Raw genomic sequence first — 26,801 nt, 5'->3', positions numbered from 1 at the left:
TCATGGTCATATTCTGTTTTTTAATTCTTGAGGGACCACAGAACTGTTTTCCACACAGCTGTGCTATCTTCATTCATACCAGCAACGCACAAGGGTTCTACTTGCTCCACATCCTCACCAACACTTATTTTCAAGAAAGTTTATTGAAAACAGCCAGCCTAGTAGTTGTGAAGTCACATATCTCACTGTGGTTTTGACTTGCATTTCCCTAATGACTAATAACATCGAGCATCTTTTCACGAGCTTATAGGCCACTTGAATATCTTCTGTTGGAGAGATGTCTGAGTTGTCTGTCCATTTTTCAGTTGGATTTTGTTGAGTTCTAGGAGTTCTTTATCTATTCTGGATATCATTTACCAGATACATAGTTTGCAGATATTTTCTCCCATTCCATGGGTTATCTTCTCACTTGTTTTAATTTTTTTGAAGTATAGTTGCTGTGCAGTCTTTTCAGTCTCGATGGTGACCTTTGATGTGCAAAAGTTTTAAATTGTTATGTAGTCCAGTTTATTTTTTCTTCCATTGCCTGTGCCTTTGGTGTTGTAACTAAGAAATCATTAACTAAACTCCAGTGTCATGAAGATGTTCCCTTTTCCTCTAAGAGTTTTGTAGTTGTGGCTCCTGAACTTAGATCTTTGACCCATCTTGAGTTATTTTTTGTATGTGGTGTAACGCGGGGTCCCAACTGCAGGTCATCGACGGGCTTGTTTCTGACACCCATTCACTTTCTTGATTGGCAGAGATCTCAGCAGATTTCAAGGAGCCAGGGAAAGAGAAGTCCCCCCCGACAGCAGCCTGCGGGTCACCCCTGGCCGCACAGCCATCACCGTCCGCCGAGCTCCCTCAGGCTGTCCCGCCTCCATCTGGCTCGCCGGCCCTCCCTGGGCGCCTGGAGGACTTCCTGGAGAGCAGCACAGGGCTGCCCCTGCTGACCGGCGGGCACGAGGGGCCGGAGCCCCTCTCCCTTATCGACGACCTCCACAGCCAGATGCTGAGCAGCTCTGCCATCCTGGACCACCCCCCCTCCCCCATGGACACTTCGGAATTGCACTTTGCGCCTGAGCCCAGTGGCGTGGGCCTGGACCTGGCTGATGGCCACCTGGACGGCATGGACTGGCTGGAGCTGTCGTCGGGCGGGCCGGTGCTCAGCCTGGCCCCGCTCAGCACCACGGCCCCCAGCCTCTTCTCCACGGACTTCCTCGACGGCCACGACTTGCAGCTACACTGGGATTCCTGCTTGTAGCTCTGGGGCCGCAGAGCCGGGGGCTGGGAGGGCTGGAAAGTCGGAGACCTCGGGAACTCCAGGGAGCTCAGCGCTCTCCTGCCTGATGCAGCCTCTCCACGTGGTCGTGAGTCCTGACAATCACAGGCCCTGCTTTCCCCTCCGTGGGAGGCCGGAGGAGGGTGTCCCCACACCTGGCTCTGGTTCACCAAGGAGAAGAGCTTCCAAGCAGCAGCTCTGGGTCCCACCCTGGGGTTTCGGAGGCCTGGATGGGCCAGGGGCTTCTATTTGACCTCCTTTTGTGAGGTCGGGGTGCACTTGTCTGCTGCAGTTTGCTCAGGAGGCGAGGCTGAGGCAGGGCAAGGGGTGCATGTCCTTCCCTCTCTTCCCCTTCCCTGCAAGGGAAGGAACTGGCTGGGCCTCTACCTCACCACCCTCGTGATGCCAACACCACCGACCCAGGCTTCCCGGGAGGGGGGCTCCCTGCCATTTTAGTGTCTTGCTGTAGTGTAACCATTTAGTGGTTGGTGGCAAACATTTTCTGTACAGGTGTATATACCTCTATATTATATATCGCCATACATATATACACATACATATACCTTGGGGGGGGGGTGGGTGGGAGGTTAATGCAGCCCCCCACCCCCGGTTCTACTCTGTGCACAAGGAAGGGCCCGAAGCCACCGCTCCGCTCCCGGGGCTTAACACAGCTTATACCCTGGCCCCACCCATCACTTGTATTTGACACGTAGACGCCTCATCACAGCCTGTGCCGCACCTGTCCCGCTTCCTGCTCCTTATCAATCAGTGCCACGAGGGCGGAGGTGCTTCCTGGCCCCCCTGCCCACATTCCGTCCCATCCCCGCTGTCTCACCGCAGCCACCCCAGCCCTGGGACAGCAGTGGAGCCGTGGAGCCAGAGGTGGCCCTCAAGCTACGGTCTCCTCCTGCCCTGGGGCCCTGGGGCCGGGCCTCCCTTCTGGCCTGTCATTGTCATTCACAGGGGATCAGGGATGGAGTCACCAGCACCAGTGCTGGGACAGAGGTGGGAAAGCTGTGTGAACTTTTTAAAATAAAAACAAACACCCCGCCTGTTAGTCCATCTCGCTCAATCCATGGAAGGGAAGAGGGGGGGCGGTGTGGCGGTGTCCTAGCATCTGGGTGCCGCGCTGTGACCCTGGCTGCACCTCCCCGTGAGGCCACCTCCCATCCCTGGCTGTGCATTCGGGACCACTCCTCCGGGAAGAACAGAACCTTGGACGCGCAGCTGGCTAGACAGAAGGTGGGAGAGGTGCGTCTCAAAGACAGTTTATTTGTAAATCAAAGAGGGCAGGGGAGCCCTTCAGCCTCCCCACCCTCCTCCTGAGCAAAACCTGACAGGACAGAGGTGGCGCTCCACCTCCCAAGGTTTTTGGGGGGGGTGGGTGGGAGGTTAATGCAGCCCCCCACCCCCGGTTCTACTCTGTGCACAAGGAAGGGCCCGAAGCCACCGCTCCGCTCCCGGGGCTTAACACAGCTTATACCCTGGCCCCACCCATCACTTGTATTTGACACGTAGACGCCTCATCACAGCCTGTGCCGCACCTGTCCCGCTTCCTGCTCCTTATCAATCAGTGCCACGAGGGCGGAGGTGCTTCCTGGCCCCCCTGCCCACATTCCGTCCCATCCCCGCTGTCTCACCGCAGCCACCCCAGCCCTGGGACAGCAGTGGAGCCGTGGAGCCAGAGGTGGCCCTCAAGCTACGGTCTCCTCCTGCCCTGTCATTGTCATTCACAGGGGATCAGGGATGGAGTCACCAGCACCAGTGCTGGGACAGAGGTGGGAAAGCTGTGTGAACTTTTTAAAATAAAAACAAACACCCCGCCTGTTAGTCCATCTCGCTCAATCCATGGAAGGGAAGAGGGGGGGCGGTGTGGCGGTGTCCTAGCATCTGGGTGCCGCGCTGTGACCCTGGCTGCACCTCCCCGTGAGGCCACCTCCCATCCCTGGCTGTGCATTCGGGACCACTCCTCCGGGAAGAACAGAACCTTGGACGCGCAGCTGGCTAGACAGAAGGTGGGAGAGGTGCGTCTCAAAGACAGTTTATTTGTAAATCAAAGAGGGCAGGGGAGCCCTTCAGCCTCCCCACCCTCCTCCTGAGCAAAACCTGACAGGACAGAGGTGGCGCTCCACCTCCCAAGGTTTTTGTTCAGCACAGCGAGCCTGGGGCCCGGGGCCTCTGGTAAAGACCCTGGCAGGGCAGAGCCCTCCCCCGGGCGCTGAGAGTAACGGGCTGAGCCGGGCCCCCACCTTCTGCTCCTGCCACCTGCTGCCCTCCACCAGCACTCTGGCACCCAGGGCAGTGTCCCCGGACTCCCTACCACGGTGCCCAGCCAGAGCTCCCGAGTGTGTCCTCCCCTCGACCTTGCAGCTTGGGGTGGGCCCGAGGCTGGCCAGCGCCGGGCTGTTCTCTTCTTGCTTGAGGAAGGGGCCTGGTAGCCAAGGGGTCTGGGGAGGCCTGGGTGTGACAGGGGCCCTGGAGGAAGAGCATCACCCGTCTATGTCCCAGCTGAAAAGGTGGTGCTTCACCAGCATGTCCTGGACGCCCTCCTTCAGGGGCTGCTTCTCCTCCTGCACGGGAACAGCCCTCCTGTCACGGCCGCAGGGCACACCACAGGGCCCAAGGGGCCAGAGTGGTTCTCACAGGTGACACTGGCACTCAGGGCCCCCACGAGGCCTGCCTCAGCACCCACGCGTCTGGGGGGGACCGCCAGCACGAACACCCACACTGCCCCACCCGCCATCCCTCCTGGGGAAGGCAGGACCCGACCACCCACCTCTCTCTTTGCAGGAAGTTCCCAGTCTTGGGAGAGGCTAAAGGCGAAGCAGCAGAGGACCCTGGAGGCGGAGGGAGAGGGAGGCTGTCAGCGGCCGCAGGGGGCTCGGCCCGCCCCTCGGCCCACCCCTGGGGCCGGGCCTCCTCACCGCAGCTCGCACTTGATCTGGACCCAGCCGGGGCTGCGCAGGAAGGACCAGGGCTGGTACCACTTCTCCACGGTGGGCAGGCTGGAGCAGAGCACCTCCAGCCACAGGTGCAGGACCTGCTCACTGGCCACAGGCAGGGCGGGGTCGGGGGCGGCTCCAGGCAGAGGGTCCTGAGGACTGTAGGCGGGGCTCTGCCCTCCCGCACCCACCGCGCTGGGCCACCCCCGCTCCAGGGCCCCTCCATCCGCACCCCCAACCTCCCTCCGCTTGGTGGCCTATGCAGGTGACCCCGCCTCCTTCCCTCTCAGCCACTCTGGCTCCTCTGCGTGGGGAGACACGCCCAGGGGCCCATGGTCCCTGCGGCCCCCACTCCCCTCAGTCCTGTGTCTGAGACTCGGCCACCGCCACCCCGGGCCCTGGGGCCTCAGTCCCGCCGGTCAGCCGGGGAGCGACACGCCCGCTCGCTGGCCGGTGGGCCCACGGCGTGTTCTGAGCAGGTCTCGGGGACCCCTGCCCCGCCTCTCCAGGTCAGAGCAGCCTGGAGGCCACCTCTCTGCTGCGTGGCAAGTGCAGAAACACCACACTCAGCCTGGCCAAGGTCTGAGCCTCGCACAAGCCTGCAGCCCCTCCAGCAGGCGCCCCTCCCTAGTTAGCAGCCGCATCCCTGGTGAGCCTTCACTGCTCACCTTGCTGAAATCTGTGCTCCCCAAAACCCGAGCGCCAGCCCCCCGCCCCAAGCACTGGCTGGTCTCACGCTGGAGGAAGGTCTTCGGGAGCCACCCTGGCCGTCTTCCACCTCCGTCTGCCCAGCTCAGGCCCCCCCACCGCGGCCCCCACTCAGCAGCGGCGCGGACACTCACTTGAGCCCCACGCAGATGAGGGAGCGGAGCTTGACGTCCATTTGTGCGTGTGCAGCGTCATGGGTCACATTAACGGACTGCACAGCCTAGAGGGCACAGCTGTCACTCAGGTGTCCCCCCAGCTCCCAACCCTGAAGGCCTGTCCCGCCCACGGCCCTGCTTACTCGGTAGAGCAGCTCCTCTGGGGTCAGGACTTTGCCATCTTCATCCAACCTGAAAGGGGGGACCAAAGCTGCCAGCGCTGCCCTGGTGGGCTCAGGCCGCTCCCTCTCCCTCCTCCACCCCCAGCCCCAGGCTGCCGGGTGACCCTGCCAGGAGGATGACCCTGCCAGGAGGACACCGAGGCCAGGGCAGGGTTACCTGTACGTCTTACACAGCACTAGGCGCGAATACACCGAGTCGAAGTCTCTCTCGACCTCCCGGCCCGCCGCCTGGGGGGCAGGGTGAGCGTCGGGCAACGGGATAGGTACCAGGTCAAAGCCACAGAGTCCAACTGAGTGCAGGTCACCACCCCACCAGCTCCTGCCACCAGCTCCGCAGAGCACAGGGGCTCAGGGAAAAGGACTGACTCACCTCCTCGATGAACAGCCAGGGGTGGCAGGCGCCCCCAAGCAGGGAAGGCTTCTTCAGTCCGTGTTCAAACAGGGCCTTCAGGGCCGGGCAGAGGGTCCCTCGCACGAGGTCCGTGACCCCCTCTGTCACAGAATCGTCCCCCGCGATGGAGTACTGAGGGTGGAGGACGGGGTCTGAGACGCCCCAGCCAGCCCCTCCCTGTCCTCACAGCCACTGCCACAAGCCACATGCGCTCGGGATGCAGGCCCTGCAAGGAGGATGCGGGCCTCGGGTAGAGGCCGCAGCGGCTCCGGGGGAGGGCCTGCCTCGTGCGTACCCTCACCTCCTTGCTCCGCTCATCCAGGACTTCCACGAACTTTGCTGGAAACCAGCCTGTGGGAGAAGCAGGGCCCGTGAGGAGCGGGCGGCCTGGTGTCCTGATGCTCCCCGCAGCGGGGCTGAGGACACACGGGAGCGACGCATGCCACTGTCTGAGCAAACCCAGTGCCCGCTGCAGCTTCCCAGCCAGGCCCGCCTTCCCCTCACCCGGCGCGACACAGGACCCGACGGAGGCGTCACCTCTCAGGCCGTTCAGCTCCCCCACCCAGCAGTGCTCGTCCTTCTGGGAGACGATCTGCAGAGGAAAAGGGCGGGAAGCACAACTCCAGTTGCCTGGCTTCCTCCTTGGCTGGGAGCTCTGGGAGCTCTGGGAGCCCGTGGCCTTGGGGTTGGCGGGGACGAAGGCATCCACTCCCCGCTCACCGTGATGATGTCGTTCTTGCGGAAACCCAACTCGTCATCATCGTGGCGCTCGAAGTCCAGCAGGGCCTTGGCCCGGCGTGGGTGGCCGCGCGAGCATGCCACGTAGTTCTCGTGGTCCCTCTGGTGGCTCTCCATGCTGTAGTCCGGGCTCAGCTCCTGCTGGGGAGGCAGAAAAGCCCACCGCGAGGGGGCGCTCGGAACAGGGCTAGGGCCCCTGCTTGAGCTGTGTGCACAGCCTGGGACCTGAGGCTCACCACACTGCAGTTCTTGGGGTCTGTGCACTGGAAGTGGCGTGCCACACGAAGGATGGCTTCCCGGAGGTCGGCCACCAGCTCCGTCTGCTTGATGTTCTTGGCCTTGAGCGCCTCCAGGTCGTCCTCCCCTGCGAGGCCCAGAGAGCAATGGCGGCCATGGCCCTGCCCGGCCCTGTCCCGGCTCCAGGGAAGCGCAAAGTCCACACGGGGTGTGAGGCCAGATGCCCCGCTCTCGGAGCCCAGCCCAGCGCTTGGCCACCCGCGCAGAGTTCTCACCGAAGAGCAGCGACGTGATGCCAGACTTCCTCCGCTGGGTCCTGCGGCGGACAACCTGCAGGCAGGGAAATCAGGTCGGCGGCGGCCCCAGGCACCCGGCGCCCAGCCAAGTGGATAGCGCCCCGGCACTGGGGACGGTGAGCAGAGCCCTCCCGTGCAGAGGCCGGGCCGGCATCTCACTTGTGCCGCCTCCTCTGACATGGCCTCTGAGGCCGGCTCTGAGGCTCAGAAACATATCGTTAGTTCAAATCTGGGTCTGTCCTACGCCCAAACCAGGCGGGTCCCGGCAGAGACGCTCCAAGGACAAGGTGGCGGGTCCCTGCACAGCTGTGGTCTGGCCAAGCCGGGCCCTGGGTGCTGAGCTGGAGGGGACGGTGGTGAGCTGGGGCCTCCTCCCTCACGGGCCCACCTGAGAGAGGCTGGCGGTGGGGCTGGCGCCCAGGAGCTGGCCCTGGTCGGCTAGGAGGTAGGCCAGGTGCTTGCGGCGCTGGCTCTCCACAGCCACGTCAGTGAGGGAGCCCGCCAGCCGCATGGCCTCCCCCAGCAGCAGGTCCGCGTCCTCCATCTGCGACGGTATGTCCGACAGCGTGTTGAAGATGGAGGCCGAATTCTCCGACTGGATCAGCTCCTCCTCCTGGGCCATGCGAGGGGCGAGGGGGGCGCTGTCACTGCCTGGCTGACCCCAATCACCGGCCTCAGGCATGTGTGACTTCCCTGGATGGTCCAGCTGAGCACAAGGAGGCCCTGCCCCAGGAGAGAGACCTCCCTCCTCCCCGGGGTGTCTCCAGAGGGGCCAGGGCTCAGGGCACATGACACTGAGGCCCCGACTGGAGCAGAGGTGGAGGGAGGGCAGACCCCGAGGAGGCTGCCAGAACAGCTGCACCTGGCACGCGGGACTCCGGCCTTCACCTTGAGGCGCAGCATGCCCAGCGTGGTCTGGAACAGCACCAGGGAGCCCTCGTAGAAAAACAGGTCCCAGAGGCGCAGTAGCAGCCTGATGTGCACCACGCTGGCGAAGGCCGTGAGGAACCAGTGCAGTGTGATGAGGGACAGCTCTGTGGACACACAACAGAGGCCCTGAAGCTGGGACCAGGGACGGCCAGTGCGGAACAGCCAGAGAGGAGGGGCATCCCCCAGGCATGCAAGCCGTGGAGGAGGTGGAGCGAATCTCCCAAAGCAGCAGGAGGCCGTGCTTGCTCCACAGCAGAGAGGAGGTGGGGCGTCAGGGACCCTCGGAGAACAAGAGAGCAACGAAGGCAGTGTGAGTGGCCGTCGTCAGATGAGCTCCTTTCCTCCTCCTGAGCTGCCAGCTGCCCCGTCCTCAGCTGGGTCCTGAGGCCTCAGATGTGCAGCACCTGAGCCAGAGCTCGGGACCCCTTGACCCCAGAGCAGAGGCGGGCTCGGGCCCTTACCGATGTCATGCTCCTGGAGCAGCCTGTCCAGCCGAGGCAGGTACTGGACAATGAGGTGGCGCAGGAGCCGCTGGTCGGTCTGGACGCCCAGCAGAGTGGTGCTGAAGTAGGAGGCGGGGAGCAGGTCCTCGATGATAGCGCACATCATCCAGAAGGCGTCCTCCTCCTCCAGGAACAGCAGGAGGCAGGCAGCCACCTGGCCGGGGCAAGGGGGTAAGGGGTCTCTGCCCAGGTGTCCATGCAAATTAGAAGAGGCACCCCCTCGGGGGTGACCAGTTAGAACAAGGTGGCCTCTGGGGGGGGCGGTGTCACACCACAGACCGCATGCCGGCCTCAGGCTTGGAACCCCTCCCTGCTTGGGGACCCCCCCCTCCACCCCCTCCTCCAGGCCTACTGCCCCCGTCCCGGGCTGTGCTCACCATGCCCGTGCCCTGGCAGTAGCCGATCTCCGGGTAGAGCCAGGCCAGCGCTCGGAGCACCCTGCGCAGGCGGGGTACGCCCACGCTGCTCACGTGGGCAAAGCAGGCGTTGCTGGGCATGGTGCGGAGCAGGTCCTTCTCAATCTGCTGGCAGCCCGCCCACAAGAGCCTGTGAGGCACAGGAGCAGGCGCACAGCCTCCGCACCCCTGACACCGAGACCCCCGGGAAGGAGGCCAGGGGCCCCTGTGTGGGGCAAACCTCAGGTTGGCTTCTCTCCCAGGAATGGGGATTCCTCAGGCTCCGGGTCAAAGTCACCCTCCTCCCTTCAGGATTAGAGCCCAGCTGGTGTGTAGCTGGTGCCACGTGATCCACGGGGGAGCCTCTAAACATAAAATTACAGATTCCCGGGCCTCAAGCCACAGCTGTGGAATGAGAATCTCTGGAATGAAGCCTGGAAACCTGTATTTAAAATCTCCAGGGGAGGGACTTCCCTGGTGGTCCAGTGGTTAAGAATCCGCCTTCCAATTCAGGGGACGTGGGTTTGATCCCTGTTCAGGGAACTAAGATCCTACGTGCCGCGGGGCAACTGAGCCCGCACGCCACAACTAGAGAAAAGCCCACGTGCTGCAAGGAAAGATCCCATGTGCTGTAACAAAGTCCCAACACAGCCTGCCTAAATAAATAAATAAATAAATAAATTAATTAAATAAATAAATAAATAAAACATTAAAAAAAATCTTCAGGGGATTCTAATGTGCACCGGTCTGGTGGCCTTTTTGACAATCCCGCCCCCCACGCCCCGCCCTTCCTGGCCCCCCCCCACCCCACCCCAGCCACAGAGGGACCAGGAGGAAGCTGGCTGGCTCCAGGCACACGTCTGTAGGTGCAAGGACTGCCCAGGGCTGCCTCACGGCTGCCGAGCTCTCCGGGGCCCCCCAAAAGGGCCTCCCCCTGCCCCCCCGCGCCCCCAAACAGGGCCCCACCTGCTTGGCAGCAACGGTCTCGTCATTGGCGCTGTCCTTCACGATCTCTCGGTAGGACAGCTCGGAGTTCCTCTTCTTCTGCAGGGCCCCGGAGAGCCGCATCCACAGCTGATGGGGGGAGCACGGCGCTCAGTCCCCAGGGGGCCCCTGAAGCCTGTGGCCCCCCCGCGGGCCCCGCCTCACCTGCGGCCTCATGCTGTGGGGCACCCCGGCCAGCACCAGGGAGCGGAGCTTCTCCGAGCGGGGCAGGGAGATGGCAATCTTGTCCCAGGTGAGGTCCCCCACGTCGTGGTTGTGGGTGAACTCCAGGTGGGCCTGCCAGCGCAGCCTCTGGGGGGGGTCCTCCAGCAGCTGGCCTGGGCGGGGGGTGCCGTCTGCGCCTGTGAGGGAGGAAGGAGAGCGACCCCCGCCGCCTGTGCCCCGAGAGCAGAGGACTGGGCTCTGGGTCCGCCGCCCGGATCTCACTGCCGAAAGCCAGGGCCACCTTTCCAACCACCTCCCGTGGCACCCCGAACAGCCAGCGCGAACTCTTCGCTTTCACCCCCAAACCAGATCCACGAGGCCACCCCGCACCAGGTGCTCAGGCTCCTCCTCTTCAGAGCACAGGCAGAACCTCGGCCCTCTCCCCTCCGACTATGGACCTAGTAGTCCAAGCCACCGTCTCTCGCCTGAATTAGAGCAACAGCCTCCTCACCGGCCTCCTGGTCCTGCCCTGCCTCCCTAGAGGCTGCTCACAGCCCTGTCACAGCTCAGAGCCTGTCGCGCAGACACAGCACCCGACCCCGCCTCCTCACGCCCTGCTCCCTCCACCCCAGCTCTTTCCCACAAATCCAGTCCGCCTCAGGGCCTTGCACCTGTTATTCCCCTTCTGGCCACACTCACTGCCTCACTTCTTCCCAGTCTCTGTTCAAACGCCTGCCACCTCCCCTCCTCTCCCAGCCTCTTCTTGCCCCCAGCATACATTTGTTTGTTTACTGCCTGGGACCTCACGGGACCAAGACCACCTCTGGTTCTGTTTGAGGCACTGGGGATGCACAGGGGGGTGGGCCCCCCGCCCCACGGAGCCTCATCCTTCCTCATCCTAAAGCCATGCCCTTGGCCTCCACTTTCTGAAACTTCACCTTCAGTGAATTCACATAAAGTGCACAAACTTTAAGTGTACACTTTGTTGAGTATCAATAAACAAATGTCTAAACACTGACAGTCTAAACGCTGTCCCCGTCAAGATACAGAATACTTCCATCATACTAGAAAGTTCCCTGTGCTCCTCTCAGGCCCAGCTTTTACCTTCTGAATGTCTGCCTGCAAACTAGAGAACATGGAAGACTCATCAGAACTGGGAATATGAGTGACCTGAAGATGAATGGTCTCAGTCAGTCAGTTAACGTCTGGTTGGTGACAGGCTACCCTGGGTTCTGGCAGACAGCTTTCCAGCAGCCCACTCGGCAACAGCAGGTGTCTTTACAGTAGAAAATAATGGAAATGGCCTAAGGGCCCACTTACAGAAGAATGGTTATAAAAAATATGACGACAGGGACTTCCGTGCTGGCGCAGTGGTTACGAATCCGCCTGCCAATGCAGGGGACATGGGTTCGAACCCTGGTCTAGGAAGATCCCACATGCCGCGGAGCAACTAAGCCCGTGCGCCACAACTACTGAAGCCCGCGCGCCTAAGAGCCCGTGCTCTGCTACAAAAGAAGCCACCGCAATGAGAAGCCCTCGCACAGCAACGAAGACCCAATGCAGCCAAAAATAAATAAATTAAAAAAAAAATTTTTTTTTTAAATGACAAAGCCATTATAATTACAAGGATAGTACACAGCCACTGAAAAACATGCTTTAAAGAGGTCTTAACTGACAGAAAAAATGCTCATGGAATGTTAAGAGATATAAGAGCAACATAAAAACATGTATATGATATCATCTTAGTTATGAAAAGTTACATATGGATACACACAAAGCCAGGAAAAAAATACATTGAAATGTCAGCAGTTATCTTCAGGTTGTAGGATAATGGGTTAATTTGTTTTAATCTTTATATCTTGATGTAGTTTTAAAATTCTCTATAATGAACATTATTGCTTTTATTATATGAAGATCAATAAAATTAATCTTAAAAAAAAAAAAAACCAGGGAATTCCCTGGTGGTCCAGTGGTTAGGAGTCACTGCTTTCACTGCCAAGGGCGTGGGTTCAATCCCTGGTTGGAGAACTAAGATCCCGCAAGCTGCGCAACGTGGCAAAAAAAAACCCCAAAGGATTCCAGATACTTATAACAGCATCACCGTCAGATGTGGCTCTGTCCTTGATTCTGGAACATCTGGGTAAAACATCTAGAGCCCGAGGCCACAGCAGTGTAATCAGTCACTGGAGCTGGTCCTCCCCAAGGACAGTAGAGAGATTACACCCGAGGGGCCATCTCACCTTCCTTGTCCACGCGGAAGCCAAACTCATCATAGCAGAAATCTGGTTGCTCCACTGCCTCTTCCTTCTAGAGCCAGGAGTAGGAAGAGTCAGCCTGGGGCTACCTGCACTGCTGCCATGCCTCCTAGCCTCCCTGACTCAGACCAAAGGCCACCTTTCCCTGAAGCTTCTGTGGTCATCACTCAGCTACGGGGGCCACGACCCTCTTGAATTCTCCCAGAGTTTTCCTTGTTTTCCTCAGAGGTCAAAGATAAAATCAAGGCAAGAAACACGTTTTATGTATTTCCGTGTCCCCATAATACTGAGAGTGCCATACTTGTTCCCCAACCTAATGCCCGATTCACAGGGAACGTGGAGCTAAGATGCTGTCTCTGATGGGGGCTTCTGACCCTGTGTGAATGGGGGGGAGTGGCCCCCCTCCCAGGATGCCTGTGGCGGGCGGTGGGTCCCCTTGGGTGCCCCAGCGTGGGAGCAGAGCCACTGGAGCCCACTGGCTGACTGCTGTACCTGTGTATACTTGGCCAGGATCTCCTGGGGCCACATGCTAGGAGTCAGGGCTGAGAAGGGGCCACTGGCAGAAGGTATGTGGCTTCCTAAAACCAAGGAGGACCAGGAATAGGAGATGAAGAAAATGCAGAGCATTCAGGGGGAAAATTCAAGTTGAGACACCCCCTCTCCCTTCCTCTCCCTGCCGTCCCACCCCCAGAGTGCCAGCATTAAAGGACTGGACCATCTAGAGTGGGATGGATGGGGGAGGGGAGAAACCTAACAAAGTGCAACTTTCTGGAGGAAGGAAAAGGAAGCCAGCAGTATGTTACAAGACATAGCCAGACTTCATCTCCTTGCCTCTCCCTCCACCTGTGAGTGAGGATGTTCAGGCTGGAAGGAGAGGACAGGGCTTCAGGAAAACTGAGAAGAGAGTTGCAGTAACTCTCCCAGATGCCCATCAGAAGACTTCCTCCTTCCTCCACCTCTTACCTGGACAGTCCACGTGACCCTCGAAGGTCCGTGGAAAACAAGCCTGCTTCCCTCCCACCAGGGTGTCCTCCTGGATAAGACCCCCTTCCCCCCGGAGAGCCTGTCGCCCCATGTCCAAGCCAGGCCCCTGCCTCCCACCTGACATTGTGTGGAGAGGACAGGCAAGTCTTCTGTAGATCCAGACTCGGGAGTTTCCTATCCTAATATCTTACAGCTGGAAGGCTCCTCAAGCTTCATCTGGTCCAGAAACATTTGCCCTGGTAGGAGTGCAAAGAAGAAAGTCATTTAACGCAGCCCCTTCTCCTGGGATCCTTTCTACCCGACTCTGATTTGCTGGCCCAGAGGTGGTGGGGAGGTAAATCCTGGCCACTGTTTGACAGGGAAGGAAAAGTCACACTTGAAAGAAAAAGCCTCCTATTCTGAACATTTCATCCGAGAGCATACACTTTGAAGAAGCTACAAAACTACTGTTCTCCAACAGCTCTGTGAGCCAAGAGGAGGGTTTGCTCAGTTCCCATACTACTAAGGAAGGAAAGGATCACACAGACAGACTTCCTGATGCTCTGTACTCAGGCAAATTTAAAAAAGAAAACAAAAATCAGCCACCACCAAAACTTCCATGAATAGGTTCCTGAGCCAGAATTTTTGAGGAATCACTTGGGTACAACACTTCTGAGTCAGTACCTCCACTCACCCGACACCGACGTTTCCACTTCATCCACCAGTCTGCTCAACCACGCCTTCCAGCACCTCACAGCTGGGAAACTAGGAAATTGCCATCTAAGTCTCTCACGTCACTGTTTAACCCCTGCCCCCCTCCTTTTTTTGTCCTCTCAAAAAATGATTCAACAATTAAAAAGACAAACAGCCCAATTTAAAAATGGGCATAAGGGGACTTCCCTGGTGGTCCAGTGGTTAAGACCCCACACTCCCAATGCAGGGGGCCTGGGTTCAATCCCCGGTCAGGGAACCAGACCCCGCGTGCCACAACTAAGAAGTCCTCATGCCGCAGCTAAAAGACCCCGCGTGCCACAACTAAGATCCAGAGCAGCCAAAATAAATAAATATTAAAAAGAAATAAATAAAAATGGGCATAAGATTTAAATAGACATTTCTCCAAAGAAGAGATGTAAATGGCCAATGAGCAGGTAAAAAGATGCTCAACATCATTAGTCATCAGGGAAGTGCACAGCAAAACCACAATGAGATTCCACTTCACACCCACAATGATGGCATACTGGAGACAAAAGTCTTTTTTCTTTACTACTTTATTTTATTTATTTATTTTTGGCTGCGTTGGGTCTTCATTGCTGTGTGCAGGCTTTCTCTAGTTGCAGCAAGCGGGGGCTGCTCTTCATTGCAGTGCACGTGCTTCTCATTGTGGTGGCTTCTCTTGTTGCAGAGCATGGGCTCTAGGCACGCGGGCTTCAGTAGTTGTGGCACGTGGGCTCAGTAGTTGTGGCTCACGGGCTCTAGAGCGCAGGCTCAGTAGTTGTGGCGCACAGGCTTAGTTGCTCCATGGCCTGTGGGATCTTCCCGGACCAGGGCTCGAACCCGTGTCCCCTGCATTGGCAGGCAGAAGTCCCTGGAGACAAAAGTCTTAAGAGCAGTGTTTGGCCATATGGGATGAATACACTTAGGCACATAGCTCCTGTTTGTCCTACAGCAGTAGGCACCTGCCATTAAAACTTATCTTCAACATCAAAAAAAAAAAAAAGACAACAGTTAGTGTTGGTGAGGATGTGGTGAAATTGGAAGCCTCATACTCTACTAGTGGGAATGTAAAATGGTGGGCTGCTGTGGAAAGTACTCTGACAGCTCCTCAAACGGTGAAACACAGAGTTACCATATGACCCGGGAATTCTGCTCCTAGTTATTTACCCACAAGAAATGAAAGCAAGTGTCCACACAGAAACTTGTACTTGGATGTTCACAGCAGAATTACTCATTATAGCCAAAAAAGCAGAAACAACCCGTATGTCCAAGAACCGATGAAGGGATATATGAAATGCATAGAATATCCATACAATTGAATATTATTCAGCTATAAAAAGGAATGAAGTGTTAATAATGCTATAACACAGGTGAACCTTAAGAATATTATGCTCAGTTAAAGATGCCAGTCACAAGAGGATGAATATTGTATGATTCTATTTAAATGAAATGTCCAGAAGAGGCAAATCCCTAGACACAGAAAGTAGATTAGTGACTGCGAAGGGCTGGAGGAGAAGGGAAGGCACAGTGACTGCTAATGGGTACAGGGTTTCTATTTGCAGAGATGAGAAGTGTTCTGGAACTGGAGAGTGGTGATAGTTACACAACAGTATGAAATACTCAAACCACTGAATTATACACTTTAAAAATAGCGAACTTTGTAGCATGTGAATTATATCTCAATTTAAAAAAGTTAAATAAGCCATCAACTGAGGCGTCAGCACTTGGGCTCCCTCTGACTTCCTATTTCTAGCCTCTGCTCCCATTAGAACAGGCAAGAGCCTATTATCGCCCACTCGAGCTTCAACAGAAATGCACTTTGAGGGGTGGCTTTCTCAGTCTTTTTCTGAATATGAAGCCTTTTACTTCTACCTTTTACTTCTAACCGTGAAATGAAAGGAAGGTAACATAAATGGAAGGTAACAACAGAGATGTGGGTGAAATATTTTAGGACAAGTTGCCTTCTAGGTTTTGGAATCACATTCACCTAGGCCTAGACCTCCTTTCACCGTTTTTCAGGTGATGGGACCTCAGAGGTGACGGCTGTTGGCCTCGTCTCCTGCGAGCTGTCTGCTGTTGGGAATTCGGGGTAAATGAGAAGGGTCAGGTGAGTGAGAAAAAAAAAAAGGAAAATCAAAGAACCACTTCGAGGGCACCGTGAGAAAACATTACCCTATGGACCCTTTACTCCAGCGAATGTTGAAAAATGGGCACGTGAAAAAAATCCCAGTTCTCTTTAAAGACACACTTGCAAATCTGGGACCAAACAGCTTGTCCCAAGGGCAGCTCAGCTGGGTCACCAACCTCTACTCCTGCCCCCAGACACATCCTGACCGGGCCACATTTGGGCTAAATGCCCATCGTGGAGGCTTTGATGCCCAGCTGGGAGGGAGCCCTCTTGCTTCCAGACAAGGCTTGCTGAGAAACAGATGGCAGAACCCACTTCTCTAATGGGCCAGCCATCCTAGACTTGTCTGTCTGTTCTGCGTGAGGAAAACGTAAGGTCTTCCTTCAGTATAACAGGTATGCGGGGCCTGGTTTGAATCAGAATTCTGTGCTGGATGGAGCAAGTATTTTAACATTAAAGGGACTGAGCTAGAAGTTCTTAAAATCATGTCATCGTTCAGTCCTCACAGCATATTCTGAAGCAGACTATGTCTGGTCCTCATACGTGAGAAAACAAGCCTAGAAGAGACGCACGTACAGTCTCCCAAATGGACCCTGATAACTGTGCCCCCTGCACCACCATGCTCCCCCCCACCCCCACCTGGGGAGATGATGTCACTCGGCCATCAGCATGACAGTGCCAGGAAATAACCCCGTGCTCGGCCAGGCCACCGCCGGCCTGGAGGCCTGGGCAGGCACACTGCTGTGGCACCAGCGTTAGGAGGGCAAGGCTTCCGAGCTCATCCTCTGCCACCTTTGTGCAGAGGCCGGACGGCGCTGCGGTTAAAGTGAAGACCTCTCCAGTCAGACAGATGTGGATTCAAATCCCGGCTCTGCGGCTCCCCCCTTGTTATAACCTTGGGCACGTTCACGTCACCTCTTTGAGTCTCAGTTTTCTTCTCCACAGACTGGAGTAACAGTACCTACGTCTCACAGTGGTTATGAGGATGAAGTGAGAACGCAAAGAGCCCAAGCACACTGACACACAGCAAGTGCTCAGGAAGCATCAGGCAATTAGCAGGAGTCCTCATAATTTCCAGAAAGTTACTGTGAATATCTGGGCCCTCTACACTAAGGTTACTCAAGGCCATATGATACTACTGATACCCAGCCATTACAACCTGTAAAAACGACAACTTCGTATGGTTCAATGTAACACATGCCAGCTGGGATCATCAGAAAGACTCCTCATCATTGATGCCTCAGAGGTAGTGATTTGGCTGTTTCTTCCAGAAGGGCAGAGGAAGTGTGGAGGAAGCAGGCCTTGTCTATACGTGGAAGAAAGGAGCTGTCTCTGGCTGTGGAGGACTGAGGGGCTGGGAAGACAGTTCTCAGTCCACAGCTCCCTTTCCCAACCTTGGCTTGCCCCCCTCATTAATTCACTCAACAGTTACTGAGCACCGCCACGAACCACAGAGGTTCTAAGGGTTGAGAAGCAACAGTGAAAAACCAAAGTCCCAGCCATTACATCACAGCAGAGAATCAGACAACGACATAAAAACAGCTGTGTTAGATGGTGCTAACTACAGTACTCCGAGGAAAATAAAGCAGGATAAAGGTATAGGAGAGTCAGGAGAGAGGAGCCATGTAGCTAACGTGGTCAGGAAAAGCTCTATGAGGATAAGGTGACATCCAAGCAAAGACCCAAACAAAAGGAAGTGGGAGACCAAGTCCTATGGCTCCTGAGGGAAGGAAGATCCAGGTAGCAGGAGCAGCAGGGTGAAGACAAGGCAGGACCAGATGTGACAGGTGAAGCAGCTGCAGGGCAGAGGGGCTGGGGAGGAGCTGGGGAGGAGGAGGAGGAAGCACAGTGGGAGGTGCAGCCGGCTCAGGAGGGCCTTACAGTGCAGTACAGAACTGGAACTTATTCTCCTTACAGGAGGGTTCTGAGCAGAGGCAAACCTGAATCTGATTTAGGATTTCAAAGCTCTCTCTGGCTGCTGTACAGAGAAGACTGCAGGGCAGGAGGGGGTGACGCAGTAGGAATGATGTTGGCTTTGCTACCATGGGGACAGTGAGAAATGGTCAGATCTGGATATATTTTAATGAGTCTCTGCAATAAAACGTATATACCATTTCTCTTACCAGCTACCCCCTAGTCCCCAAATTCTCAACAGGAGCCAGAAGTGATATTGCTAATCTGGGCAGGCAGGTTTTTCCAGCCTCCGGTCGCTATGGAAACCTTCCTGAAAGCAGCCATCTGGGAGCTGACTAAAGCAGCCACGTCACTGGCGGCCCTACTGTTGTCACGGGGTACTGAGAGGCAGAAACTTTTGAAAAACAAGAAATACACTGTAGGCAGATTAAAAGACTGTCATCTTTAAGCATGTAAATTTTTTAAATGTCTTTTGATCCAGTAACTATTCTCCTGGAAACTTATCTTAAGGAAATAATTCAATAGACGCGAAAAGGTATGTACATGAAAAGGTCTATTTCAGCATCATCTATATAACAAAAACATGAGGACAATTTACATGTCAAACATTAGGGGAATTAATCAAATCTGGGTATACTGACACAATAAAATGTGATTTAATCATTTCATATTCCAGTTATGGACTTCTGCTTTGGGCCAAGATGGAGTTACAAGGACTGGATTTACTTTCCCAACCTGAACAACTAAAAATCCAGAAAGATACACGAAACGATGGTTTTCAAACATTGGATGACAGGCAGCACAGGACAGTGAAGCCTGAGAAAGAGAAAACAATTGAGCCGAGCCCTGTGACGGCCCACTACCGCCTGGAGAGAGTCTGCAGCCAGGACTGGGCACCCAGGAGGGCAGAGGAGCTGAGTTGAGAGCTAGAGGTGGCCAAAGCAGCCTGAAGTTGTAGAGCAGAGACTTGCACAGAGAGCACCCCCAAAACTTCCTGTGAATACTGCTCAGAGCGTGTGTGTGAGGAAGCTGCCCAAGGTTGGGAAGAGAGCACCTACAAGCAACACAAGGAATAATACCTGAAGCTACCCTATGGAGTCACTGTGATGTATTTTCCTTTTCAGAAATTGTGGAATGCAATTTGCCCAAACTTTATTAAGAATTTTTGCATCTGTGTTCATGAAGGATGTTTGATTGTAGTTTTCTTTCCTAATAACACCTTTTTCAGGTTTGGTATCCGGATGATATCTGCTTTATAGAATGATTTGGGAAGTAGTCCCCCCTCTTCCATTTTCAGGAAGAGTTTGTGTAGAAACTGGTATTATTTCTTCCTTAAATGTTGAAAGGAAATCACCAATGAAGTCTCCTGTGCCTGGAGTTTCCTTCATGGAAAGATTTTCAACTACAATTTCTTTCATAGAGATAAGGCTATTCAGATTATCTTTATTCCTCCTGAGTGAGCTTTTTTTTAAAAATAAATTTATTTATTTATTTTTGGCTGCATTGGGTCTTTGTTGCTGCGTGCAGGCTTTCTCTAGTTGCAGCGAGCGGGGGTTACTCTTTGTTGAGGTGGGCGGGCTTCTCACTGTGGTGGCTTCTCGTGTTGTGGAGCATGGGCTCTAGGTGCGCGGGCTTCAGTAGTTGTGGCTTGCGGGCTCTAGAGTGCAGACTCAGTAGTTGTGGCACACGGGCTTAGTAGCTCCGCGGCATGTGGGATCTTCCCGGACTGGGGCTTGAACCCACGTCCCCTGCATTGGCAGGTGGATTCTGAACCACTGCGCCACCAGGGAAGTCCCCTGAGTGAGCTCTGATAGTTTGTATACTTTCAAGGAATCTGTCCACTATCCAAGTTGTTGAATTTATTGGTAAATTTAGTCCAAAGTATGCAGAAGAAAAAAAAGCAATAAACAATAAAGATAACAGAAATCAATAAAATGGAAAACAAAACAAAAAAAATCAATGAAACCAAAATCTGTTCCTTTAGAGATCAATAAAATCAAAGCTCTGATCAGACTGAACAGGAAAAAACGAGAAGACACAGATTACCAATATTATCAGGAATGGAAGAGGATACATTACTACAGATCCTGGAGGCATTAAACGGATAATAAGAGACTATTATGAACAACTTTTGCCAATTAAGTTCTACAATACATAAAAACAATACCATCATGACCAAGTGGGATTTATCTTGGGAATGCCAAGACTTGTTCAATATTTTAAAAAAATCAATCAATGTAATTAGGTATATCAACAGACTGAAGAAGAAAAACTATATGATCTCAATAGATGCAAAAGAAGCATTTGGCAAAAGTCAACATCCATTCATGATAAAAACTCTCAGCGATCTAGAAATAGAGGAAGCTTCCTTAACCTAATAAAAGGCATCTACAAAAATCCTACAGTTAACATCATACTTAATGATAAATGACTGAATGCTTTCTCCCTAAGATTGGGAACAAGGAAAGGATTCAACATAATTCCAATCAAAATCCCAGTAGGAGTCATACAGAGAGAAGTTAAGTCAGAAAGAGAAAAACAAATATGGTATATTAACACATATATGTGGAATGTAGAAAAATGGTATAGATGATCTTATTTGCAAAGCAGAAATAGAGACACAGACATAGACAACAAATGTATTGATACCAAAGGGGAAAGGGGAGCCTGGGATGAATTGGGAGATTGGGGCTGACATATATACACTACTATATATAAAATAGATAACTAATGAGAACCTACTGTATAGCACAGGGAACTCTACTTAGTGCTCTGCGGTGACCTAAATGGGAAGGAAATCCAAAAAAGAGGGGATATATGTACACATATGGCTGATTCACTATGCTGTACAGCAGGAACTGACACAGCAGTGTAAGGCAGCTATACTAAAAAAAAAAAAAAAAAGAAAAGAAAAAAAGAAAAGAAAATCCCAGTAGGATATCTTGCAGAAACTGACAAGCTGATTCGAAAATTTAAATGGATGGGCAAAGGAATCAAAATACTCAAAATAATTTTGAAAGCAGAAAGTTGGAGAATTCACACTACCTGATTTCAATACTTACTATAAAGCTACATGTAGTACAGGTGACACTGGCAAAAGGAACAGAAGAGGTAATCCAGAAATAGACCCATACATGTGGTCAATTAACGTTATGAAATGAGTTGTGTCCCCCAAAAAAGATATGTTGAAGTCCCAACCCTCAGTACCTCAGAATGTGACCTTATTTGGAGAATGGGTCTTTGCTGATTTAACCAACTTAAGATAACCTCATTAAGGTAAGCCCTAAGCCATTATGACTCGTGTCCTTATAAAAAGGGGAAATTTGGACACAGATATATATATATAGAGGAAATATGAAGAGACAGCGAGAACACCATGTGAAGCACAGACTGGAATTGTATAATGAGCCAAGGAACGCCTGGGGCTACTAGAAGCTGGAAGAAGCAAGGAAGGATCCTCCCCTACAGGTTTCAGAGTGAGCATGGCCTTGCCGACACCGATTTCAGATTTCTGGCCTGAAAACTGTGAGACAATATTACTGTTGTTCTAAGTCACCCACTTTGTGATACTTTATTACGGCAGCCCTAGGAAAGTAAATAATTAATTTTCAGCAAACACATAAATGCAATTCAATGGAGAAAGGATAGTGTTTTCAACAAATGGTCCTAGAAGAATCACTACAAAACTTCTAGAAGAAAACAGGAAAAAATGTTTGTGACCTTGGTTAGGCAAAGATTTCTTAGATATTGCACGAAAAGTATGATCTATAAAAGAAAAAACTTGATTAAATTAGACTTTATCAGAAGCCATTGGTGGTAGAAAATATGTTCAAATCACACATTTAATAAAGAACATGGGGTTTCCCTGGTGGAGCAGTGGTTGAGAATCCGCCTGCCGATGCAGGGGACACGGGTTCATGCCCCGGTCCGGGAAGATCCCACATGCTGCAGAGTGGCTGGGCCCGTGAGCCATGGCCACTGAGCCTGTGCATCTGGAGCCTGTGCTCCACAATGGGAGAGGCCACAAAAGTGAGAGGCCTGCGTACCACACAAAAAAAAAACAATAAAAAAATTAAAAAAAATTTTTTTAAATAAATAAATAAAGAACATGTATCCAGAATATAAGGAATTCTCTAAACTCAGTGAGCTGGAAACAAACAATCCAATTAAAAAAATAAAATGGGCTGGACTTCCCTGGTGGTCCAGTGGTTAAGAATCCACCTTCCAATGCAGAGGACACGGGTTCGATCCCTGGTAGGGGAACAAAGATCCCACATGCCGCAGGGGCCACAACTACAGAGCCCATGTGCTCTGGAGCCCGCACGCCACAGAGAGAAGCCCGTGCACCGCAACTTGAGAGAAGCCTGTGCGCCACAACGAAGAGCCCACATGCCGCAACTAAGACTCAACAGATCCAAAAATTAATAAATATTTAAAAAAAATAAAATGGGCAAAAGATTTGAACAGAAACATTAACAAAGAAGATATACAGATGACAAGCATACAGAAAGATACTTAACGTCATTAGTTATTAAGGAATGCAAATTAAAACCACAATGAGATATTACCATACACATATTTAAATGGCTTAAATTAAAAAACAAACCACCTGACAATATTAAGTGCTGACAAGGATTCAGAGCAACTAGAACTTTCATACACTGCTGGTAGAAATGCAAAATGGTACCACAATTTTGGAAGAGGGTTTGGCAGTTTCTTATAAAGTTAGGCATGTACTTACCATACAACCTAACAAACCCACTCCTAGGTATGATTATCTAAGGAAAATGAAACTTTTGTTTACACAAAAACCTGTATGTAAACGTCTGTGGCAACTTTATATGTGACTGCCAAAATCTGAAAACAACTCAAATGTCCTTTAACTGGTTAATGGATAAAGAACTGTGGTACGGACTTCCCTGGTGGTGCATTGGTTAAGAATCCGCCTGCCAATGCAGGGGACACGGGTTCGAGCCGTGGTCTGGGAAGATCCCACATGCCACGGAGCAACTAAGCCTGTGCACCACAACTACTGAGCCTGCACTCTAGAGCCCGTGAGCCACAATTGCTGAAGCCCACGCACCTAGAGCGTGTGCTCCACAACAAAAGAAGCCACTGCAATGAGAAGCGCGTGCACCACACGAAGAGTAGCCCCCGCTCGCCACAACTAGAGAAAGCCTGTGCGCAGCAACAAAGACCCAATGCAGCCAAAAATAAATAAGTAAAATAAATAAATTTATTTTAAAAAAAGAATTGCAATTATAGGGACTAAAGAAATATGGATACTATTTATGATATAATATTCAGGGAAAATGTATGTAGCATGTGCACTCAGAAATGTGTATATCTGTCATTTACTCCCCAAATATTTCCCCAACACATATCATGTGCTAGGGCAACAATGATTTACAATCTAGAGGGGAAAATCAAACAGAAAACAAATAGATGGATAAATAAATAAGAATTTCAGAGTATGGCAAGTGATCTGAATAAAACAAAAGGGTGATGTGATATAGAATCCAGGGAAGGTTTGCCTGGCAAAGCAATAAAGCTATTTTTTTTATACTGCACACCCCCCGCCCCCCGCCAAATACCATAAACCAAACCAAAACAAAAAGAATCCAGGGAAGGAATCACTGATGCACTACTTGAATTGAAACCGGAAGGACAAGAAGCCAGCCTTGCAAAGATGGGGGTAGAGTCATGGTTAGAAAGAAAGGCAAGTCCACAGGCTCTCAGGTAGGGAAGGCCTTGGAAGAAGAGAAAGCCCAGTAACTGAAACACAATGGACAAGGGGGACAATGGTAAGAAGAAACTGGAGGGGTAGAGGCACCCAGATTGTCAAGGGACTGTAGGTCACAGTGAAGGATTTAGATCTTAAGGACAATGGGAAGCTACAAAAGGATCCTAAACATGGCGGTGGCGTGAACTAACACTTTTTTTTTTTTTTCATCTGCCACATAACCAGTCTAGTTGTTTTTTGTTTTTTTTAAAATTATTTATTTATTTATTTTTGGCTGTGTTGGGTCTTCGTTTCTGTGCGAGGGCTTTCTCCAGTTGGGGCAAGTGGGGGCCACTCTTCATCGCGGTGCACGGGCCTTTCACTGTCGTGGCCCCTCTTGTTGCGGAGCACAGGCTCCAGACGCGCAGGCTCAGTAGTTGTCACTCACGGGCCTAGTTGCTCCGCGGCATGTGGGATCCTCCCAGACCAGGGCTTAAACCCGTGTCTCCTGCATTAGCAGGCAGACTCTCAGCCACTGCGCCACCAGGGAAGCCCCTAACACGTTTTTTAAAAAATCACTTTGGCTGCTGTTTGGCACATGGCTTGTGGAGAGACAAGAGTGGATGCAGTGAGACCAGTTTGGAAGTACAAGCTCCAGGAAAGATGACGGAGAGTGAGACTAAAGTGGTGACAGTGGATGTGGGGAGAAGTAAATGGATTCAAGATATAACCAGAGGCAGAACCAACAGGCCTTGCTTCTGGGTTGGATGTGGGGAGTGAAGAAAGGGAGCATCCCAAAGTGAGGCCTAGGTTTCTGGTCTGAACTCCTGGGTTACGATGATGACATTTACTCATATGGTGGTGAGCGGGAAAGAAACAGGTTTGGGGGAAGAGGGAATGAAGAGTTGTAGGATAATTTAAATATTTCTTAGAAATCCAAGCGGAGTTGTTAGGCAGGTGACTGGATACACAAGTTTACATCTTCAAGGAGATGTAAAAACTAGAGATATAAATCTAGGAGTCTTTTGTTCATCTATCCAACCAACAAATATTTTTTGAGCAACTACTATGCCCCAGACACTGTTCCACATGCAAGGGATATAGCAGTAAAACAAGACAAAGTGCTCGCTTTTATGAACCTGCAGTTTCCTCATCTGTAAAACGAAGATGACAAATGAGAAAATGTAAATATGTATCACAATACATAGCACATAGTATGTGCTTAATAAAGCCAGCTATTAATATTAGTGACAGAAAACAGACAATAAATAAGTAAATGAAAGAATAATTTCAGAGGCAGGTAGGGGCAGGACTATTTTTGATAGGTGGTCAGAGAAGGCCTCTCTGAGATGACATATCAGCTGACACCAGAATGATAAGGAGTCAGCTCTGCAAAGACTTAGAAGCTCAAACAGAGGAAACGGCTTGTGCAAGGACCTTAAAGGAACAAAAGATTTATTACACTGGAGAAGTAAAAGACACGTATGTCTGAGATGGAGCAATGAGGGGGAAAGCAGCAGATATCACTGGAAAGGCAGGACGAACTGGATTATGTAGGGCCTACTGCTCATAGCAAAGACTCTGGATTTTATTTTAATGGGAAGCCATTGAAGAGCTTTGAGCATGGGCATGACATGGTCTGACTTAGGTTTTTAAAGAAATCACATTGGCTACTTTGTGAAGAATGAACTACAGACGGGTTTAGAGTGGAAACTATTACAGTTGTCCAGGTGACAGATGATATCTTGGACCAAAACAGTTGAGATGATGAGAAGTAACTAGATTCTGGATATAATTTGGAGAGACAGAGGTAGATAATGGAAAGAATCAATGATGTCTCCTAGGCTTTTGACCTGAGCAACTGTGCAGATCCCATTAACCAAGATGAAGGGAGACTGGGGGAGAGCAGGTTTCATGGTTAGCAAGCAATCTGCTTTGGCCATGTTCAGGGCGGATGTCTATTAGACCTCTAAGTGAAGAGGTCAACCGGGCAATTGTATATATGAGTACAGAGTTCACAGGAGTCAGAACTGGAGACGTGAATTTGAGAATCACCAGGACTAGATGTCATGGCTAAGGAGAGAATGCAGAATAGGGGGCCGAGGACCAGATCCTGGAACATTCCAACATTTACAGGTTAGGCAGAAAAATATACCAAAAATAAAGTTTGAGGAGTGACCAGTGAAGTAGAAGGAACACTAGCAGTGTGTGGTGCTGTGGAAACCAAGAGAAGAAAGTGTTTCTACGAGGAGGTGGTGATCATCAGTGTCAGGTGCTACTTAGAAGTCAAGTGGTATGGAGGACAGAGAATTGGTCACTGGTTTGGCAAGCTGGAGGTTGGTGGTGATACTGACAAGAGCTTTAATTGTGTTATTTTTCTTGAACTTTTGATTTTAATTAATTAATTAATTAAAATAGAAGTATAGTTGATTTACAATGTTGTGTTAGTTTCTGGTGTACAGTAAAGTGATTCAGTCATACATATATATGTACATCTTTTTCATATTTGTTTCCATTATATATTATTACAAGATACAGAATATAGTTCCCTGTGCTATACAGAAGGGCCTTGTTGTTTATCTATTTTATATATAGTAGTTTGTATCTGCTAATCCCAAACTCCTAATTTATCCTGCTCCCCCACTTCCCCTTTGGTAACCATAAGTTTGTTTTCTGTATCTGTGAGTCTGTTTGTTTTATAAATAAGTTCATTGGTATATTTTAGATTCCACATATAAGTGATACCATATATTTGTCTTTCTGTTTTACTTACTTCACTTAGCATGATAATCTCTAGGTCCATTCATGTTGCTGCAAATGGCATTATTTCATTCTTTTTCATGGCTGAGTGGTATTCCATTGTATATATGTACCACATTTTCTTTATCCATTCATTTTTCAATGGGCATTTAGTTGCTTCCATGTCTTGGCTATTGTAAATAGTGCTGCTGTGAACACTGGGGTGCAAGTATCTTTTTGAATTAGAGTTTTCTCCAGATGTATGCCCAGGAGTGGAATGCTAGATCATATGGTAACTCTATTTTTAGTTTTTTAAGGAATCTCCATACTGTTTTCCAGAGTGGCTGCACCAATTTACCTTCCCACCAACAGTGTAGGAGGGCTCCCTTTTCTCCACACCTTCTCCAGCATTTATTATTTGTAGCCTTTTTAATGATGGCCATTCTGACAGGTGTGAGGTGATACCTCATTGTAGTTTT

At 51.6% G+C, this 26,801-nt stretch overlaps 2 protein-coding genes across 18 annotated transcripts in view; one reads left to right on the top strand and one right to left on the bottom strand.

Moving 5' to 3' along the window:
• MRTFA (myocardin related transcription factor A) overlaps positions 1 to 2,306 on the top strand; it is a 205,537-nt gene extending 203,231 nt beyond the window's left edge. For all 5 annotated transcript variants that reach the window (XM_055085328.1, XM_055085326.1, XM_055085327.1 and 2 more), the window contains one exon: positions 741 to 2,306. In XM_055085328.1, the coding sequence (XP_054941303.1) occupies positions 741 to 1,243 (503 nt within the window). In that variant the 3' untranslated portion in view covers positions 1,244 to 2,306. The remainder of the gene's footprint in view (positions 1 to 740) is intronic.
• A 944-nt stretch (positions 2,307 to 3,250) lies between these two features.
• The window catches only part of SGSM3 (small G protein signaling modulator 3), a 35,800-nt gene continuing 12,249 nt past the window's right edge, over positions 3,251 to 26,801 (bottom strand). Inside the window, exons 2-23 of one of the 13 annotated variants that reach the window (XM_028490665.2) lie at positions 13,244 to 13,362; positions 12,635 to 12,720; positions 12,128 to 12,194; positions 11,989 to 12,036; positions 9,888 to 10,084; positions 9,705 to 9,812; positions 8,721 to 8,867; positions 8,302 to 8,497; positions 7,799 to 7,944; positions 7,299 to 7,523; positions 6,890 to 6,944; positions 6,614 to 6,741; positions 6,360 to 6,515; positions 6,177 to 6,231; positions 5,941 to 5,990; positions 5,619 to 5,771; positions 5,406 to 5,476; positions 5,210 to 5,258; positions 5,046 to 5,131; positions 4,186 to 4,362; positions 4,038 to 4,098; positions 3,251 to 3,831 (exon numbers count right to left, since the gene is read on the bottom strand). In XM_028490665.2, the coding sequence (XP_028346466.1) occupies positions 3,751 to 3,831; positions 4,038 to 4,098; positions 4,186 to 4,362; positions 5,046 to 5,131; positions 5,210 to 5,258; positions 5,406 to 5,476; positions 5,619 to 5,771; positions 5,941 to 5,990; positions 6,177 to 6,231; positions 6,360 to 6,515; positions 6,614 to 6,741; positions 6,890 to 6,944; positions 7,299 to 7,523; positions 7,799 to 7,944; positions 8,302 to 8,497; positions 8,721 to 8,867; positions 9,705 to 9,812; positions 9,888 to 10,084; positions 11,989 to 12,036; positions 12,128 to 12,194; positions 12,635 to 12,720; positions 13,244 to 13,250 (2,349 nt within the window). In that variant the 5' untranslated portion in view covers positions 13,251 to 13,362 and the 3' untranslated portion in view covers positions 3,251 to 3,750. Of the gene's footprint in view, positions 3,832 to 4,037; positions 4,099 to 4,185; positions 4,363 to 5,041; positions 5,132 to 5,209; positions 5,259 to 5,405; positions 5,477 to 5,618; positions 5,772 to 5,940; positions 5,991 to 6,176; positions 6,232 to 6,359; positions 6,519 to 6,613; positions 6,742 to 6,889; positions 6,945 to 7,298; positions 7,524 to 7,798; positions 7,945 to 8,301; positions 8,498 to 8,720; positions 8,965 to 9,704; positions 9,813 to 9,887; positions 12,037 to 12,127; positions 12,195 to 12,634; positions 12,721 to 13,243; positions 13,363 to 26,801 lie in introns of those variants that run through there. The other 12 variants (XM_028490670.2, XM_028490663.2, XM_028490664.2 and 9 more) reach the window with 12 other exon arrangements.

The sequence above is a fragment of the Physeter macrocephalus genome, chromosome 6 (genome assembly GCF_002837175.3).
Source record: "Physeter macrocephalus isolate SW-GA chromosome 6, ASM283717v5, whole genome shotgun sequence".
Taxonomy (NCBI): Eukaryota; Metazoa; Chordata; class Mammalia; order Artiodactyla; family Physeteridae; genus Physeter; species Physeter macrocephalus.
The sequence above is the reverse complement of the archived record's forward strand: the minus strand, read 5'-3'. Positions and strand labels throughout refer to the sequence as shown.